The following is a 20,996-nucleotide window of genomic DNA, read 5'->3' on the forward strand; positions in this document are numbered from 1 at the left end:
CAGGACTCTCGGATCCTGGGAGATTCTGGAGTCATTGGATGGAGTTTCTTGTTGGACAGAGCTGCTGTCCACTGGAGTTTTTGGTCTTCTGGGGTGCAGACAGTCCTCTGAAAGCTTTTCAGAGTTCACTAGTCTGTAGGATGTGTCACTTTCTTTTAGCAGGGCTTTAGAAGCTGGAGACAGGCTGGAAGGGCTGGGGCCAAGTCAGTTTGCTTCTTAAGTCTTCTCTGCTGGGGGTCAGCTTAGCAATCCTTCTTTCTTCTTGTGAGGTCTCCAGGAATCTGACGCGCTAGGTTCAGGGGAGCCCTTAAATCCTGGATTTAGGGGCGTTACAGGGTTCAGAGGGCAGTGGCCAATGGCTACTGTCCCTGAGGGAGGCTACACCCTTTCCGTTGTCCGCTCCTTTTGGGGAGGGGGACACAGACCTAACCCTATTGGTCTCTGTCCTCTAAACTAAGACTGACATTTTGCAAGGAGGGAGTCACCTCACCTCTGGACACCTTAGGGGTGGTCCCAGCTGATGTAGTCCCTGATTTTACTGCCGGACTTGCCACCAAAAGTGGCAGCTGCTGCCAAACCTCAGACAGGTGAGTGGTACAAAAACCTGTGAAGACGTTCGGCGGCATTTCGAGCAACCCCGTCAGATATATTTTCTCTCTGCTGATGACAGCCGAAAGCCAGAAACACGTGTCCAGAGATACAGCACTTGCTGCACCTACTTAAGGTGAAAGACTTTTTGAAAAATCTCTCTATCTTTAAATCAAATGACTGCATTTACCATGAGGCATTAGGGCTATTTTATTCTGGAGTGTGAGGCAGTGTGCTCCCTTTTTTGTGTGTCTAACAGACCTAACGCTATTGGTCTCTGTCCTCTAAACTAAGACTGAAATTTTGCAAGGAGGAAGTCACCTCACCTTTGGACACCTTAGGGGTGGTCCCAGCTGAGGTAGTCTCTGATTTTACTGCCGGACTTGCCACCAAAAGTGGGGCTTTTTTCCAGCGGGCAGGCATCTCCACTAGCTGGAAACATATCCCAATACTTTTGCCAGTATTAGAAGTATGATTCCACGCACTCTGGGGGCTCCTTAGAGGACCCCCCCAGCATTGCTCCTACCAGCCTACTGGGGTTTTCCGGGCAGCTGCTGCCAACCCTCAGACAGGTTTCTGTCCACCTGCTGCTTGATCAGCTCAATCCCAGGAAGGCGGAACAAAGGATTTCCTTTGGGAGAGGGGGGTAACACCCTCTACCTTTGGAAATAGGTGTTGCATGGCTTGGGAGGGGTAACCTCCCCAAGCCACTGGTATGTTCTGAAGGGCACATTTGGTGCCCTCCTTACATAAACCAGTCTGCACTGGTTCAGGGACCTCCAGACCCTGGCACGAAACTGGACAATGGAAAGGGGGCCACTCCCCTGTCCATCACCACCCTAAGGGTGGTGCCTAGAGCTACTCCAGAGGGTCCCTTGATTCTGCCATCTTGAATTCAAGGTGGGCAGGGGCCTCTGGGAGCATCTGAGTGGCCAGGTCAGGCAGGTGACGTCAGAGCCCCCTCCTGATAGGTGGTCACCTGGCTAGGTGACCAATCACCCTTTCAGGGCTATTTAGGGTCTCCCTGTTGGGTGGGTTCTCAGATTCGGCTTGCACAATTCCAGCAGGACTCCTCTACAACCTCTACTTCCACTTCTGGTCATTGAAACTGCGACTGGCCCATCCAGGAACCGACAATTTGCATCCACGACGAAGACTCTGCTTGCAACATTGTTTCCACAGCATCTTCCAGCTTCTGCAACATTTCCCCGGCTGTATAGCCTCTGAGGGCGGCAAGCCTTCAGCCTGCATGAGAAGGAAGAAGGAATCTCCCTTGGAGTGAAGGAGTCACTCCCCTGCATCTGCAAGCACCAACTGCAATGACGACCAGCTGTGTGGATCTCCTCTCATCCTGAGCTGCATGGATCCTGAAGTTGTCCCCTTGGTCCTCTCTACCAGCTGTGTAACTTTGGTGGAGGTAAGCCATTGCCTTCCCACACAGGACAGTACTCCGGTGCACCGTGCCTCTTGCAGCTACCAAGGCTTGTTGGCATCTCCTCCAAGGGACCTTTTGGCTCTGCGTGGCCCCAGCCCTAAGCATTCTTCCCTGTGATGCACAGCCCTCTGTGTGCTTCTCCTGCGAAGTGGAACCCTCCTTCAGTTGTGCTGCGTGGGCTCCTCTGCGACTCCTGGGTCTCCTGTGGGGGCTGCCTTTTCTTCTGTGGACTTTCTGCCTTGCTGAGGGTCTCCCCACAGCTCCCTCCCATAGGTTGAGTCCTCCTGGACCTTGCTGGTTCCCAGCAGTTTCACTTTTCGTCCATCATGACTTCTGCCTTTGCCAAGGCTTGTTTGTGGCTTTTCCACACCACAGGAAGACTACATTCTTCCATCCGGTGTGGAACGTCGACTGCATCCTCCAGGAACTCTTCATCGATTTCAGGGCTGCATTGCTGACCGTCTTCGTTCTACAGTTGGCCAACTCCTGCAACCACAGATGAGTGGGTAGTGGCTCCTGCCACCACCAGCCACTCCTGCGACTTCTGGACTTGGTCCCCTTCTTTTTCAGGTCTTCCTCTTCAGGAATCCACCCTGGTTTCTTGCAGTCTTGTCTGGATATTGCATTATCTTCTTTTTAGTCCTTCTGAGTGGTTTGGTGGAAAATCCAGTAACTTGTTCCTTTCTTCCTGGTCGCTGAGGGGAACTGTGGTACTTTCCTTTGGGGTTTCCTAGTTCCCCAGCTCCCCTTTACACATACTGCTTACCTAGGGTGGAGTCCTGCATTCGCATTCCATTTTTTTAGTTTATGGTTTGGGCTCCCCCTAGGGTCACTATTGTTTATTGCTATTTGCACTGTTTTCTATCACTTGTTATGCTATTACTGATGGTAGGAAAATGCCACTGTTGGCATGGTTACCCCCACCTTTTGCTTAGTGTTGATGCAAGCTTTGATTAAAAGTGTGCTGGGATCCTGCTAACCGGGTCCCAGCACCAATGTTCTTTCCTTAAAACTGTACCTTTGCTCCCACAATTGGCACACAGTTAAGTCCCTTGTAAAAGGTACCCATGGTATCAAGAGCCCTGTAGCCAGGGTGACCCCTTACTGAGCCCATGCACACTGCCTTGCAGCTTGTGTGTGCTAGTGGGGAGAAAAAGGCAAAGTCGACATGGCACCCCTCTCAGGTTGCCCTGCCCCCAAAATCACTGCCTGTGGCAAAGGTAAGTCACCCCTCTAGCAGGCCTTACAGCCCCACGGCAGGGTGCACTATATCACAGGCGAGGGCATAGCTGCATGAGCAATATGCCCCTACAGCAGAGGTCTTCAACCTTTTTGATGCCGGGACCCGCTCTCAAACCTTTTTAAGCATAAGGACCCCCCCTTCCTCACAAAAAGTTCTAGAACCTGGTACTCCTCATCATCGACAATCAAACATCCCCAATTCCCACTGCAAATCATTTTTACATTGAGGAAATAATATGAAACAGTATTTAGAAAACCAAAGGTCAGTGATTGTTGGGACGTGGTCAAGGGTGTGGCTAAAAACAAAGGTCCTCCTTTATGAGGAACTGGCGTGGGGCAGCGCCGCAAGTCTTCTTGCTACACTGCCCTATCCAAATATAAAAGGGCACAAATTCACTGTATTTATGAAATACAGTGCATTCCTGTCCGTACCCCCCTGTGCTGGCGCACAAATTGCATCCTTGCGCCAACCTAGGTAGGATTATTTTTGTGCTGGAAGGGGTACCTTCCTGTACAAAAACCATCCTGAGAGGTGTTTTCCTCTTTCCATGTTTGCAGCAGAGTGCAACACACATGGAAAGAGGAAAAAAGTAGGAGAAAGGAAGACATTTCTCCTTATTATGTCTGTGTAAGGTTTTGGCACTTCTCCAGTTTACGTAGTTTTGTAAAACCTGGACAGCATCAAAATCCATGGGTGTTGCATAAGAACTCCCACTGCAACGCCCATGGAACGCCTCCTTGACACAGAGTAAGGCAATGCAGCGGCTCGCGCTGCTTTGATTTACTCCATATCTATGCGGCCATGCAAAACCACTTAGGGTGGCAGTGCATCGCCTCATAGGTATGACTGAGAGGCTTGGTCTGACGGAGCGCCCATAAAAGTGATGCGCTGGTGGCGCAAGCCTCTCATAAATATGTCCTAAAATATTCTGTATGTTTTTTTTTTTAGGGCTTTCACCGTCAGGTACCTACATATAAAATAACACGCAGCTTAAAAGAAAAAATAAATAAAAGAAAGTGGTTACTCATTGGGAAATGCACTCTAGTGCATTATGAAACCTCTATTAGTTAATGCAGTGCAGAAGTCTGTGTATAACCAGAGAGCCACAGAATTAAATCTTGGTTGGTGCAGTGGAGAATAGTGACTTGGGCATTTTTAGTGCCACAAGGTCACAGCCTGTGACAGAAAGCACTGTAGGCCACTACAAAATGTACAAAAAAGGTTTGCAATAAAATAGTGTTTCCAAAATGTAGATTTAGGTAATACCACACCATATGTAATACATTTATTTAATAGCTGTCCCGTGAACACCCCTTCAGGGGTATTAAGTACTATGTATATACAATTACAATTAAAAGCACACACTTCACGGCCCAGTTGTTAACTCTTTGCACTATCACTCAAAAATAACAAATCTTGGTCATCACAAAGCTTTGAGTGATTGAATGATTTTATATATTTTACCATTTGCTGATCAACTTGTAGCTCACATTTGCATTTCATTCAGGAAGCAGGCGCCCTGGCAGAAAGGATTCTTTAGCTATCTGCGCAGCTTCATGTCACAGCACAGGAGACTCAATCAATAAAAGTTCAGTAGAAGCATTTTACGATCAGCTGGGGGAATGCACAATCCCCTTTCCAGGACTTCACGGGGGTCAACAGATTGAAGACCTCTGCCCTACAGTGTCTAAGTCCATTCTTAGACATTGTAAGTGCAGTGTGCCCATATAAAGTATATGGGCTGGGAGTTTATCATTACGAACTCCACAGCTCCATGATGGATACACTAAATGCTGGGAAGTTTGGTATCAAACTTCCCAGCACAATAAACCCACAATGGTGCCAGTGTGGGATTTATTGAAAAATGCACACAGAGGGCATCTTAGAGATGACCCCTGTACTTTATCAAAACTTCTAGTGCATGACTGACCAGTCTGTGCCAGCCTGCCATTTCCAGAACAGTTCCTGACCACATGGGGTGAGAGCCTTTGTGCTCTCTGTGCCAGAAACAAAGCCTGCACTGGGTGGAGGTGCTTTACACCTACCCCCTGGAGGAACCTGGTGATGAGCCTCAAAGGCTTTGTCTTTTGCTCCCCATCAGCACATACAAGCTGTAAAGGCATTGTGCATGTGCTTGGTGAGGGGTCCCCAGGTTGGCATAATACATGCTGCAGCCCTTGGGGGCCTTCTCTGGCTACAGGGCCAGTAGTACCATGGGTACCTTTTACAAGGGACTTAACTGTGCCAGGGGTGTGCCAATTATGAGAACAATGGAACAGTTTTGGGGAAGAACGCTGCTGCTGGGGCCTGGTAAGCAGGACCCCAGCACACTCTGTCAAGTCAGCATCAATATCAGGCAAAACGTGTGGGGGGTAACCATGCCAAATGGGGCACTTTCCTACAATATATTTTTGTCTGCGACCCAACATCATACTAAAAAGTCCTGTAGGACCAAACAATCAAACTAGTCGTCTCTGTGGACCGGACTGTCCAGGCTGTAATGTTTTGTGAATGTGTGCAGAGATGCCCACGTTGCTGCACGGCAGATGTCCAGTACAGGAACTCTGCGTGCCAACGCTGAGGTAGCAGCAGTTGCTCTGGTAAAATAAGCATGCAAGCCCTCAGGGTGTTGCTTCTTATCCAAAGCGTAGCACATTTTAATGCAGAGTAGTACCCATTGCGAGATGGTACGCTTCTGCACTATCTTCCCTTTCTTCGCTTCCACATATCCAAAAAGAGTTGATCATCTACTGGAAATCTTTAGTACGATTGAGGTAGAACGACAATGCTCTTTTTGGATCCAGACGGTGGAGTCTCTCTTCTTCACCAGGACTATGCCTTGATGTTCCAGCCACGTCCAGAGGCATAGAGCCTCTTGACAAGGAGTCCATGACCCCACTGCGTCCCGCTTGCTGCAGTACCACCTGACGGTAGTGTTGTCCGTGAACACCTGCACCAGTTTCCCTTTGAGAGAGGGAAGGAATTCTTTCAATGCAAGCCTGACTGCCTGGAGCATCAAAAGATTGGTATGGAGTCCGCACTGCGCTGTAGACAAGAGACCTCTGTCCGCCTCTCCCATGTGGCCCCCATCCCAGGAGCGATGCATCTGGCCTTACTGTAAGATCTGGCTGGGGAAAGGAGAGGTATCTGCCACTGCCCCAATAGTGATTGGAAAGCCACCACTTCAGGTCTTTTGCAGTGCCCACCGATATCTGGACCATGTCGGAGAGATTTCCCTGATGCTGCGCCTACTGGAACTTCAGGTCCCACTGCAGAGCCCACACAGCCATCTGGCATGCATCACAAGCAGAATGCTGGTGGCCTTGAGGCCCAGCAGTCTCAGTCATTTTCACCAAAATCCAGGATAGAGGCTGAAACATCGGAATCATAGCCTGAATATCCTGGACCCGCTTTTCGGGAGGATAGGCCCGAATCTGCACTGTGTCCAGAACTGCTCCGATAAAAGGGAGCATCTGACAAGGAGTTAGGTGTGACTTAGGCATGTTTATAGTGAACCCCAACGAGTGCAGAAGGTTCGCCGTAGTCTGAAGGTGGGATACGACTTTCTGGGGCATGTTCACCTTCAACAGCCAGTCGTCAGGGTAGGGGAAGACTGAAACCTCTAACCTGTGCATATGAGCTGCAACCACCGCCATCACTTTCGTGAACACCCGAGGGGCAATGGTAAGGCTGAAGGGGACCACAGTAAATTGAAAGTGCTCGTGACCTACCACAAATCGCCAAGTTGCGCTTGTGGGCAGACAAGACAGGTATATGGAAATAAGGGTCCTGCAAGTCCAATGCTACCATCCAGTCTCCTGGGTCCAAGGCAGACACGACCTGTGACAGAGTGAGCATTTTGAACTTCTTTTTGAAGAAGAGATTGAGGGCCCGAAGGTCTAGGATAAGGCGTAGGCCCTTGTGCTTTCTGGGCACCAGAAAGTAGCGGGAATAACAACCACCACCTACTCCTGGTGCAGGGACCCTCTCTATGGCTCCCTTGGCCAAGAGAGCGACGACTTTCTTGGCCTCAAAAAACTCTTTTAGTAAGGCAGGAGTGGCTCTGGCTCCCATAAACTCGGGGAGGCGTAGAGCGGACCCAGAAAGTAGGGTCTGCGGACAGAAGCCTCGAGCATTAACGATTTTCCAGCGTCTCATCAGCAGAGCGAAGGGATGAAGCAGAAGAATGTTTAGCTTTCTTCAACTTCTTTTCCTTGTGACCCGAAAGTCACGAAGGTTTTGAATGGGATGAAGAGGAATGGTGATGACTGCGCAAGCTGTCCTGAGACCTTTCTCTTGAGCGAGACTGGGAGTGACGCAGAGTCGAGCGCCAGGCCGCCATGAGCTTAAGGGACCACTCCCTCAAAGCCTTCAGGTTCATGGCCCGCGACTTGAAGTCGGGGTCGTGCTCCAGACACCATAAACATACCAGGTGCGGGTCCGTTACCAACTTCATTGGGTGACAGGCGTCGGTTTGAAGCCGGTCTTCTGAGACATCCCTTGACGCACCAAGAGAGTAAAAAAAAAAAAGACAACAAAAAGGTTGAATTTAGTAAAAAAATGACTAGGGTAGCTCTTCTCCGGATCTGCGCGTGGCATGGAAAGAAAAGAACTGACGTCAGCACACCGGGTGGCGCCTATGTACAACTGCATCACAGTGACCACAACACCAACGACGGACATGGAGTCGACCGACAGCACCTGAAGGCATGCAACGGTACTGCTTGAAGAAAAAAACTTCGGATCCAGTGTGACACCTATGGGAAATTCTAAGGTAAGGGATTCTAAGGTAAGTAATCTGCAACTAGAAGTCTCTATCAAATACTCAATTTATGGGTGTTACAGGGAGTGCCAGGTGGCTGCCATGGGTTGCCCACCTTTAGGGTGCCTACACCCTTTCTATGACCACTTCCATTGGGAAGTGGGCATAACCCTGACCCTAGTGGCCTAATTACTTCCAAACCAAGATAGAGGAATTAAAAAAGTGGTGTCCACTTCAGCTTCTCTGCCTTAGGGGTGGGACTGGCATGAAGTGGGCACACCTCCTAATCTGCCTAATTTTCCCACCTGTCTTGCCGCCAAAAGTGGGGTTAGGACATGGGGGTTGGTCATCTCTGCCATTTGGAAAGACCTGGGTCACATTACAAAGCAGCTAGGCCTTTGAAGATTCCCTCCCTGGAATGTCCATCCTGCCTGGGAAAGGTGTCAACACCCCTGCACAGAGCAGGCTTTTGTCTATGGACCCCGAGAGTGCTGGTTCTCGCCTTAGGGGGGTCAGAAAACTTGGCTAAAGTGGCTGAGCTGGTCAGGACAAGTCAGTTAACACACTACTAGCTGGTAGGTTTTTCAGTGGGGACCCCTAAGGTGCCCTTCTGGGTGCATGTATTGGTGAATACAACACTGGCATCAGTGTGGGCTACCAATATGAGATGGATGATACCAAGCATCCCTATCTTCAGTGAAGCCAACATGTAGCTGGGAAACTCGTAGTGACAGGTGACCAGCTCAATTATTTAAAATGGCTTCCCTGGTCATTTACTATCTCAGAGTCTATAAAGACATAGCAAGGGGCAAATCTGCTTGTGCAGATATGTCCTCACATGTAATATTATGCACCCTGCCTTAGGGCTGTAAGGTCTGCTAGAGGGGTGACTTACATATACTGCATGCAGTGTTAGGGGACATGGCACACAGGCTGTTTGCCATGTTTTTTCATTTTTGTCTGCACCAAGACACGCATCCTGCAATGACAGCCTGTAATGTGCTTGGTGAGGGGTCTCGGAGGGTGGCACAATTCGTGCTGTAGCCATTATAGACCCTCTTTACAACCCTGGCCTTAGGTACCAGAGGTACCATTTACTAGGGACTTAGAGGGTGCTAAAGGTATTGCCAATGGGGAAAACAACTGTGCAGTTTTATGGAAGGAGATTTGGCACCTGGGAAGCAGGAACCTGGTGCACTTTCAGTCGAAATTACATCAGATACCAGGCAAAAAGTAGGGGGGTAACCATACCAAAAAGGGGCACTTTGCTACAATGGGCTACATTATAAGGATGGACTAGTCATTGCTGCTCTTTGCCACGAAGAAGTGAAAGACCATACCTGAGAAACATGTGTTGGCTGTTTTAAATAATAAAGAAAAAAGAAAATAAGAGAAAGGTTTGTGTTGAAGGACACTTTTGAACTATACAAGACTGTCATTCAGAATAAGATCAAAGACTCAAAAAGACTGTTGCGATTTATAGACTGAAGGTTGTCTTGCAAAGCCTGTAGACTGAAATCTTTTATGAACTGTAAAAACGATGCACTGTGAAATGTTATAAAAAATAAGCAATTCCGAATTTTCGGAAATGCAAATAAACATCCCTCCCACTAACAAATATGTCTGTAAAATAGTTTTGTAATTGAAGGTCCACTTAAGAATGACTGCGATTATATAAGACAATATTAAAATACTACTCATTACTGTTCTCTATTAACCTAAGTTTTGACAGTTAGGGTTACGGTCTTGGTGGATTTGGGCAAGTGCAGGGACATTTGGTGTATCCCTCTTATATCACGAAAAATCAATTCAATAAATATATTCTCTCATTCTTAGCAATTGAGTTATTTCTCTATCTAGCTATGTTTAAGGTGCTATTCAAGAAACAAAATACGTATACAGGGGTCTAGAATGTACCCTAGCAAGGGTCTCACAGAATCCCCAAATTCGTAACAATTGAATCCCTTTCACCTTTGATGCCTGCATTGAATACAATGGCTAATGTGCAATGCTCCACATGAAACCAGCCATCTTCTTGCTATAGCATCACTGCTTAAGAGTTAGGTACTGGACTGTCTGAGGAGAGAGGGTCCATTAGTTGCACAAAAGAAACCTTCATGCAGTTTTCCACAGACCAAATGATTAATTAAGAACAGCCTCCAGGGCTCTACACTTTGCAAACCAGTTTACTTTCTTCTACAAATGGCTACAGTTTACAGACTCAGATGCTTCAGTTAGTGTTATGAGGCAGCTGGCACCCTGTTCATTAAATGAGGCTCATCTAATCTATACTTTCCAATCTTTAATAACAAGCAAGCCCGCAGTCTCACAAAAAACAAAAAAATTAAACCCAGAAAGCATCTCTGACCTGAAGTTTGTTGGTTTTCTCTGCAAGCTCCATTTTCAGACGGTCTGCCTCTGTGAGTTTTGCATGCAGCTCCTGCGTCTGGGCCTCCAGTTTCTTCCTCTTATGCTCAGATTCAGCTTTTACCTGTTGCAAGACCTTCACCTCACTGGCCAGCTCCTTGTTGTCTCCCTCCAGGCTCTGCTTGTTCTTCTCCAGGTTAATTTTAAACTGTTTGATGGAAGAGGCAAATCGAGGTTTTGGTAATGTGTGTTCCATGAGCATCCATAGATACAAAATTGTATGCAATAGCTACATCAGGACAATTTTTCTAGGAGGTTTGGGTGGTGGGTGGAGGGAGCAGGACTGCACTGTGGCAATTAATCAAAATGCAACATGTTTTTGCTATCAAAGCTTTAGATCTTTACAATAGTAAAACCTTAATCTCTTCAAATCTGGGAAACACATTTCTTTTTAATCATTCCTCCTTTCCCTCCTATCACTCAGCACATGTTTTCTTATATCACATCTGCTTGCTGTACCGTTGGGCACATTAGAAATGATGCATTTTATGGCATTTTGGATTAATCAAATTCTTACAATATTGGCGTGCTCGCAGACTTTGCTACTGCACATGACTGAACTGATTATTTTTGTTAGGTATATTTAATAATAATATAATATACTGCAATACCCCTAGCCTAGAATGGGATCAACTTGTTTCACTATTTCATTCACAAGACTACAGTAAGCTGTTCAGAAAAATCTTAGGACCACATATTCGCTGAATCTCCTATTTTTACAGTCCCTGGGCACCCCATCAGGAAAAGCAGTGTCACCAGCAAATCAATTCCACAGCATTCAACTTTAGTGCATCATACATACATTTGGATTATGAAGTCAATTAAAAAACTTACAAAAAGAATGAGCTCCAGTAGGCAAACTTGTTTGAATCAAACAGGACAGTAGAACTACCCCCTTTTACTACTGTTTTTAGCTTCCTAACATACCCTTTTGGCTTGCTCTAGCTGTTCAGCAAGCTCCTCCAATGCAGTAGCCTGCCGTTGTCTCATCTCTTGGATCTGGGCTTCGTGGTTCTTCGTTTCTTCTTCAATATTCTTTTTAAGCTCAGCAACTTCTTGTTCTCGTTTTGTCCTATGAAAGGATATAATCTCAATTTAGTCTTGATAATCAACACAATAGGACAGGAATTTCTCAGAATTTCCCCCTTTAAATATATTCAGAAAAATAAATAGTATGAGAGACTTTATTTAAAAGATATAGACTCAGCCGAAACTTTCATTTTGCCTTTTTGAGGCCTAGCGTCCTTCAAGTTGTAATATGATTACATATATAATCTCCTATGAGAATTGGACAAGAATCCCTTAAATGATTTCTAATCATTGTAAATCGAGCCAACCTAAAACTCCAATAGTGGTTAACCTAAGAAACTCTGCTTTCTTATGGGCAAATAAGGAGCAACATTAAAAGCGATGCTCCACAAATGCCCGGCCACTCGAGTCTGCACAAAAGAGGAAAATCTCACTTATCCTGTATCCATCTGTTTGCAGTGTGTAGTGTTACAGATTCACCTTCTTTCGAGACTCCAGCCTTCTACCGTTGGGACTGGACATTTGCAGCTTGTTTTCCTTCAAAGAACTTTCGAGTCATAAAAGATGTTGAGACTCTTCCATTAGTCCCTAATGACTTACCTTTGATAATGCTCTTTAGGGTAGATAATTTATCTTGCCATAACTTCCTCACCTTAGAATATTTCCCCAAGCACAAGCTTGGATCTGAGTAAAATTTGTAGCATGGCTCCATTGCACCCCTAGCTGGCACTGAGCAGCTGCATCCTGGTTTCATACCACCATGGAAGTGACGGGCCAGACCTGCATATAAACTCCACCTGGCATGTTTCTTGTCTCTTCCTTTTCTGCACCCTTAGACATGGATTGTGAAAAATTGTTAGCAACAGTATAGAGACTAATTACTTGGGACCTTCTCAGATGCCAAAAAGAGAACGCTTTACGGAATGGGGAGATGGAAGGGTCAATCTGTGGTAACCACATCCACAAGAAAGAGAACTACCGAACGTAAGTAACTTTCTCAGATGGTTATTTTTAACTACAGACTTTTCACCTTAGCACATACAACCAAAGCAGTAACTCCACAGTTAGGGAGGTTTTTAAGAGGACTCAAACCAAAGAGTCTTTCAGAATCAAGCAAGCAATGTGTCCTTCCCCTTGGACTATACTATAAAGGTAGTAATGCTTTGTGAACATATGCACTGATGCACACATGGCAGCCAGACAGATATCAACGACAGGCACCCCTCAGGTCGGTCCTTGACCATGGTGGAATGGGCCCTCAGACCTTTCAGGTGGTCCTCCTAAGCCAGTAGATAGCAGATCTTAATATAGAGGATTATCCACTTCAAGGGGGTCCTCTTCTGCACAGCCTTCCCTTTCTTTGCTCCAGAGTTCCCCACAAAAGCTGACTGGCCCCTCGACCTTGGTACGATCTATGTAAAAGCTTAAAACCCTTTAGAGTGCAACTGGCAGAGGCTCTTCTTCATGGGGCCACGGGAAGCAATGAATGCAGGTAGAATGCGACTGTCCACTGTGAAAAGTAGTTATGACTGCTTATGAGAAAGCTGCTCGAGTCCTTAGCCCCAGTTTGAATTGAAAAAACATGTAGGGTGGCTGCACTGATGGTACCTGCAAATCACTAATGTGACGAGCTGACGTAATCACAATAAGGAAGACAGACTTCAAGGTCAAGAGCCACCAAAGGCGGCTATATGCATAGGCTCGAAAGGCATACACATAAGAAATTTGAAGACCAAGTTAAGGTCCCACTATGGCTTGGGAGTAAACATGCATGTCAAACCTTTAAAACATCTCAACACCCCTGGTGATCTGAATAAAGACAATGTGGAAAAGCCAAAAGATTGACAAGTAAGCTTTTACAGTGACCAGAGCAAGGCATTAGTGGGCTACAGACCACATTAACAAAAGGAAGTCCAACAGCTTAACCGGTAAGAGTCAGTGTCCAGGCCACTACAACAGGTTATAAGCTTGTCCCACTGCCAGCATAGATGGATTTTATGGAGCGGTGTCTAGCAGCAAGAATGACATTACTACCCCTGGCGGCAGATTGAAAAAGTTAATTGCCACTGCTCAATCACATGGAAGGGTAAGTTGCATATATTTCAATGGCAGACCCAAACCCCCTGCTGAGATGGGAGAGCCTCCCAAAGTGGTAGCCTGGTCGGACAACAGGTGCTCACGCTCAGAAGTTCGATGTACCACATTCTCCTAGCCTAAATTGGAGTCGACAGGATTCCTTCGGCCCAGTCATTCTTGATCTTCGTCAGAACACGATGCAGTAGAGGCAGTGGCAAGCAAGCATCCCGTGTTCCATTCTATCCAGAATGTGTTTGTGGAATATCCAACAGGCAAAATAGTTGACAATGCGTGTTATTGACTGCGGTGAAAACATCTATCCAGAGTTCTACCCACTGGTGGAAGACTCCCTGTACCACATCAGGATGCAACCACCACTAGTGATCTGCCAGATGACACCTGCTCAGTTGTCCACTCTGGTATTCAGGGACCCTGTTAGGGGATTGGCGACCAGAAAGATAACCTGACACTAAAGCCACTTCCAGAGAAGCAAAGTCTTCTGGCACTGAACTCAGGATATCACTCCGCTCTGCTTTTTTCAGTACCAGATGGCAGTAGTGTTGTTAGTGAGAAGCTGCAGCAGTCTCCCCTTAATGAATGGCAGAAAGGCTTTCAGGGCCAGGCAAATGGTCCATAGTTCAAGTAAGCTGATGTAGAGCTGGTCCTTCATAGAAGACCGGAGTCCTCTGATGTCCACCTTCCCCGGTGAGCCCACCAACCCAGTAATGATGCTTCCCTCACCACTTCCAACAATGCGATAGGCCAGTTACAACTTCAGATCTTGAGCCATCTCTGAGACGTGGATGATTGCCGCCTTGATGTGCAGGCTACTGGGAACCCAAGATACACTGCAGGCCTTAAATATGCCACCTAGCACTGCTTGCAAGGACGATGCATAAAGTTAAGAAGCCAAAAAGCCACAGAACCAGCCTCACCTGGATCGAGCCGTAAAATATTAATGTCATAACCAGAATGTCCAGGAGTCAATGCTGTTGAGGAAAAGCCTTGAACACAACGAATGGAAGCCTCTGGGTGGAATCCAGTGGGACTTCAGCTCATTTAAAGTAAACCCCAAAGAGGTCAAGAGCTCCGCCGCCTTCTAGAAGTGGTTAATGACTGACTGTAGTAAGCCTGCCTTCAGCAGCTTCTCGTCATGGTATGGGAATACAGGAACTCCAGACCTCCGAAGATGTACAGCAAATAAAGCCATCACTTTTGTGAACACCAGAGGGGGGCCAAAGCAGAGCACAGCTAAATTAAAATGCTCCCAGTCCACCTTGCTGTGCTGGTAATGCCCTACATAAAAATACATGTCCTGCAAGTCCAAGGATGCCATCCAGTCTCCTGGAATAAGAACAAATAGGATATGCATTTGTCCTTCCAGAGGGTAGCGTTCAGGGGTCAGAAGTCAAAGACAGGACTGTGGCCCTTGTATTTATTGGCAACAAGGAAATGGTACGAACGACAACCTCCATCTTTCTCAGTTTGGTACCCTCTCTATGGCAAACGTTGGAGAGCAACATGCATACCTCCCATAGCAGCATAAACAGATGCTCTGCTAAAGGATACTGGGTGGACAAGTGAGGAAAGGTAGGGTACAGCCTGTCTGAACACCTTTGACATCCATTTCTTGGATGTCATATATCACACACCCAGGAGGAAGTTAAGGATCACACCCCTACACTCTCCACTAGTTGGGCAGGAGTCGCTAAATGCAAATTAAATAAGCTTATTTGACGTTCTTCCAGGAAAGCGGAGTTGGAGGACTGGTGCCCCTACTGATCCACACCTTGCTCACTAGATTTGCGGTTGCAGCCCTGAAAAAATTGGCCTGCATCACCAGCTGGGAAGGTGATCTCTGATTATAATCCAGACCTCGGGAATAGCCCCTAAATTTCCAGAACTGGTGCAGACTTTGGCATGGGCAACAGCTTCAAAGATTGCACAGTAGTTCTACTGTCTTTAAAGTGTTCTAAAGCAGAGGCTGCCTTATGTACTAAGAGGCAAGACCCATCAAAGTGCATGCCCATTAGCATAGCCTATAAATGACCAGACAACTTGGTGGACCTCATCCAGGAACGTATGCGAAGGACAACACTGGTATTGACCGCCCTGCAAATGCAGTCCGTGGTATCCAAACCGGCAGAGATAACAACCTTGGCGTCATCCTTCCCATGATGTATTGTCTGAGCCAGAGAAGGCCTACGACCATCTAGGACTGCCAGGAAGAAGACACTCTGGAGCAGGATGCTTGATTAGACAATACCATTACCAGGTGATAGACACTGATGTCTTGCCACTTGCTGGCTAACAGGTGGGTAAGAACATAGTGTAGGAAGCTGGGTCTGTATATACTATATCAAATTGAGATAGTGTGAACAGAGTCCAGGGGTTCCCCAGAGGCTTTACAGAGGCTAAAGTAGATAATTGTAAGGAAATGCCTCCTTGGCATGGTTATCCCCTGACTTTTTGCCTTTTGTTGATGCCAGTTATGATTGGAAGTGTGCTGGGACCCTGCTAACCAGGCCCCAGCACCAGTGTTCCTTCCCTAAATTGTACCTTTGTTCCCACAATTGGCACAGCCCTGGCACCCAGATAAGTCCCTTGTAACTGGTACCCCTGGTACCAAGGGCCCTGATGCCAGGGAAGGTCTCTAAGGGCTGCAGCATGTCTTATGCCACCCTGGGGACCCCTCACTCAGCACATAAACACTGCCTCACAGCTTGTGTGTGCTGGTGGGGAGAAAATGACAAAGTCCACATGGCACTCCCCTCAGAGTGCCATGCCCACCTCACACTGCCTGTGGCATAGGTAAGTCACCCCTCTAGAAGGCCTTACAGCCTTAAGGCAGGGTGCACTATACCACAAGTGAGGGCATATGTGCATGGGCACTATGCCCCTACAGTGTCTAAGCAAAACCTTAGACATTGTAAGTGCAGGGTAGCCATAAAGAGTATATGGTCTGGGAGTTTGTCAAATACGAACTCTACAGTTCCATAATGGCTACACTGAAATCTGGGAAGTTTGGTATCAAACTTCTCAGCACAATAAATGCACACTGATGCCAGTGTGGAATTTATTGTAACATGCACCCAGAGGGCATCTTAGAGATGCCCCCTGAATACCATTCCGACTCCTAGTGCTAGGCTGACTAGTTTCTGACAGCCTGCCACAACCAGACGAGTTGCTGGCCACATGGGTTCAGTGCCTTTGTCACTCTGTGGCAAGGAACAAAGCCTGTACTGGGTGAAGGTGCTTCTCACCTCTCACTGCAGGAACTGTAACACCTGGCAGTGAGCCTCAAAGGCTCATGCCTTTTGTTACAGCACCCCAGGGCATCCCAGCTAGTGCAGATGCCCGCCTCTCCGGCCACTGCCCCCACTTTTGGCGGCAAGGCTGGAGGAGATGATGAGAAAAACAAGGAGGAGTCACCCACCAGTTAGGACAGCCCTTAAGGTGTCCTGAGCTGAGGTGACCCCTGCCTTTAGAAATACTCCATCTTGAGATTGAAGGATTCCCCCAATAGGATTAGGGATGTGTCCCCCTCCCCTCAGGGAGGAGGCACAAAAAGGGTGTAGCCACCCTCCAGGACAGTAGCCATTGCCTACTGCCCTCCTCACCTAAACACCCCCCTAAATTCAGTATTTAGGAGCACCCCAGAACCCAGGAAATCAGATTCCTGCAACCTACACAAAGAAGAAGGATTCCTGACCTGAAAGCCATGCAGAGACAACAACTGCTTTGGCCCCAGCCCTACCGGCCTGTCTCCAGACTCACAGACAATTGCACAGCGACGCATTCGACAGGGACCAGCGACCTCTATGCCAACACCACACTCAAACTCAAACGCAAACTCCAAAGAATCCAGAACACAGCTGCGCGCCTTGTCCTTGGCCTCCCCCGCCACGAACGAATCTTACCACACCTCAAATCCCTTCAATGGCTCCCCATAGACAAGAGAATCACATTCAATATCCTCATCCACGCACACAAATCCCTCCACAACACCGGCCCAATCTACCTCAATGAAAGGGTACACTTCCACACTCCCACACGCAACCTCGGATCAGCTGACCTAGCCCTAGCCACAGTCCCCAGCATCCAGCACACCACCACAGGAGGCAGGTTTTTCTCCTACCTCGCCCCCAAAACCTGGAACTCGCTCCCCACCGACCTTCGCAAAACCAAAGACCTACTGGTCTTCAGAAAGAACCTCAAGAGTTGGCTGTTCAACCAGTGACCCTCCCTGCCCCCCGTACCCCCTCCTCCCCCCAGCGCCTCGAGACCCTCAAGGGTGAGTAGCGCGCTCTAGAAATTTCTTTGATTGATTGATTGACCTCTGAAGCCCTCAGAGGACTGCCCTGAAACACGAAGGACCAAAAAACTCCAGAGAACAGCAGCACTTATCACCCACAGCAACATTTTTGCAACAAAAAAGCAACTTTTAAGGAACTCACTCTTCCCACCGGAAGCGTGAGACTTCACCCTCTGCACCTGATGCCCCTGGCTCGAGCTCCAGTGAACCAACACTACCGGGAGGACTCCCAGGCGACTGCGACCTCGTGAGTAACCTGAGACGACCCCCTGGACCCCCACAGCGACGCATGCAGAGAGAATCTAGAGGCTCCCCCTGACCGCGACTGGCTGTAACAAGGAACCCCACGCCCGGACCAAGCACTACACCTGCAGCCCCCAGGACCAGAAGGAACCTCACCTCAGTGAAGGAGTGACCATCAGGCGACCCTCTGCCTAGCCCAGTTGGTGGCTGGCCCAGGAAGCCCCCCTGTGCCCTGCCTGCACCGCTAGAGTGACCCCCGGGTCTCTCCATTGATTTCTATTACAAACCCAACACCTGCTTTGAGCACTGCATCCGGCCGCCCCTGTGCTGCTGAGGGTGTGTTTTGTGTGCCTACTTGTGTCCCCCCGTGCTCTACAAAACTCCCTGGTCTGCATTCCGAAGACGCAGGTACTTGGCAGACTGGAGCCGGAGCACCCCTCTTCTTCATAGGCGCCTATGTGTTTTGGGCCCTCCTTTGACCTCTGCACCAGACCGTCCCTGTGTTGCTGGTGTGGTAACTTTGGGGTTGCCTTGAACCCCCAAAGGTGGGCTGCCTATGCCAGGAACTTGAACTTGTAAGTGCCTTACTTACCTGAAAAACTAACCATTACTTACCTCCCCCAGGAACTGTTGATTTTTGCATTGTGTCCACTTTTAAGATAGCTTATTGCCATTTTAACTAAAACTGTGCTTGTTACGGCTCTAATTCAAAGTTCCTAACTTACCTTTGTGTAGTACCTTGCATTTTATGTCTTTACTTCAAATCTTGACTCTTGTGGTTCTAAAATAAACTAAGAAAATATATTTTTCTATATAAAATCTATTGGCCTAGAGTTAAGTCTGAGTGTGTGGTCCTCATTTATTGCCCGTGTGTGTACAACAAATGCTTAACACTACCCTCTGGAAAGTCTAATGCTCGACCACACTACCACAAAATAGAGCATAAGAATTATTTAATTTGCCACTATCTTACCTCTAAGGGGAACCCTTGGACTCTGTGCACACTATCTCTTACTTTGAGACAGTTTTTACAGAGCCAACTTCCTATACTGGATGATCAGCGGTGGGGTCTAAGACTTTGCATTTGCTGGACTACTCAGCCAATACCTGACCACACAACTTAATTCCAAAAATTGTCATTAGAAACTGATTTTTGAAATTGAGCTATTTTTCTAATTTTTTAAAAGTCCTGCTAGGGCCTTGTGTAAGTCGCTGTTAGCATTTCTTTTAGAGTGTAAAAATTTGTAAAAGTTTGGATTTAAGTTATAGAAGTAGTTTTTAGATTCTTAAAAAGTAATCCCAACTTTTAGAGAAATAATGTCTAGCACAGATAAGATGGTGGTGGAACTCAAACTCACCCCTTACCTGCATCTAGGGATGTCAGAGTTAAGGACTCTCTGTAAGCTAAAAAAATATAAAGACTGGGTCCAACCCTACCAAAGTAAAGCTCCAGGAGCTTTTGGCAGAGTTTGCAAAGGACCACCCCTCTGAGGATAATCCTGCAGATGGGGAAGTTAGTGACCAGGAGGATGATTCCCTCTCTCCTGTCCTAACTAGGGAGAAGAGGGTGTCTCAAACCCTGACTCCACAAATAATAGTCAGAGAGACTGGTTCTCCCACAGGGGAGACCTGTAACTCTGGAAGCATTGAGGGCAGCCTCAATGAAGATGAACTCCTGTTAGCCAGGATAGCCAAAAGATTGGCTTTGGAGAGACAGCTCCTAGCCATAGAGAGGGAAAGACAAGAGATGGGTTTAGCTCCCATCTATGGTGGCAGCAATATAAATAGGGTCAGAGAAAATACTGACATCCTAAAAATCCCCAAAGGGATTGCAACAAAATATGAAGATGGCGATGGCATCACCAAATGGTTCACAGCTTTTGAGAGGGCTTGTGCAACCAGAAAAGTAAACAGATCTCACTGGGGTGCTCTCCTTTGGGAAATGTTCACTGGAAAGTGTAGGGACAGACTCCTCACACTCTCTGGTAAAGATGTAGAATCCTATGACCTCAGGAAGGCTACCCTGATTGAGGGCTTTGGATTCTCAACTAAGAAGTACAGGATTAGGTTCAGGGGGGCTAAAAAATCCTCAAGCCGGACCTGGGTTGATTTTGTTGACTTCTCAGTCAAAACATTAGATGGTTGGATAACTGGCAGTGGTGTAAATGATTATGATGGGCTGTATAACTTGTTTATGAAAGATCGTCTGTTAAGTAATTGTTTCAATGACAAACTGCATGAACATCCGGTAGACCTAGGCCTAATTTCTCCCCAAGAATTGGGAAAGAAGGCAGACCATTGGGTCAAGACGTCCACAGGGGGTGACCAAAGGAAAGGGGTCACAAAGCCTCCCCAGGGGAAGAGTGTTGAGACATCAGAGGGAAAAAGTAAAGAGTCTTCTACATGGCCCCAAAAACATGCTCAGGAGAGTGGGCCCAGAGCCTCTCCACAGTCCTCAAATGGGTATAAGGGTAAAAACTTTGATCCCAAGAAGGCCTGGTGTCGCATCTGTACTCCGCATGGAAACTAAACTGGAGACAAGGCCTGTCCCAAGAACAGTCCCACAACAAGTACTACTCCAGTTAGCAATGGAATAGCCAGTCTCCAGGTGGTATCAACAGTGTGCCCAGAGCAAATTAGGGTTCACAATGAAGCTACATTAGTCTCTGAGGGTGGGGTGGACCTAGCCACACTTGCTGCCTGGCTGCCTAACATGCAAAAATGGAGGCAGCAGCTCTTAATCAATGGGACTAGAGTAGAAGCCCTGAGGGATACAGGTGCCAGTGTCACTATGGTGACAGACTAACTGTTTTCCCCAGTACAGTACCTGGATGGACAGACATATCCAGTCACCAATGCTGACAATCAGACTAAAGTC

The 20,996-nt window shown here is 47.3% G+C and overlaps 1 protein-coding gene across 4 annotated transcripts in view; it reads right to left on the bottom strand.

Annotated features, from left to right (window-relative positions):
- Positions 1-20,996, bottom strand: part of MYH10 (myosin heavy chain 10) — a 955,741-nt gene that overhangs the window by 189,881 nt on the left and 744,864 nt on the right. For all 4 annotated transcript variants that reach the window (XM_069200300.1, XM_069200299.1, XM_069200302.1 and 1 more), the window contains exons 29-30: positions 11,383-11,527; positions 10,397-10,603 (exon numbers count right to left, since the gene is read on the bottom strand). In XM_069200300.1, coding sequence (XP_069056401.1) covers positions 10,397-10,603; positions 11,383-11,527 — 352 coding nt within the window. The remainder of the gene's footprint in view (positions 1-10,396; positions 10,604-11,382; positions 11,528-20,996) is intronic.

This window comes from Pleurodeles waltl, chromosome 7, assembly GCF_031143425.1.
Source record: "Pleurodeles waltl isolate 20211129_DDA chromosome 7, aPleWal1.hap1.20221129, whole genome shotgun sequence".
NCBI lineage: Eukaryota > Metazoa > Chordata > Amphibia > Caudata > Salamandridae > Pleurodeles > Pleurodeles waltl.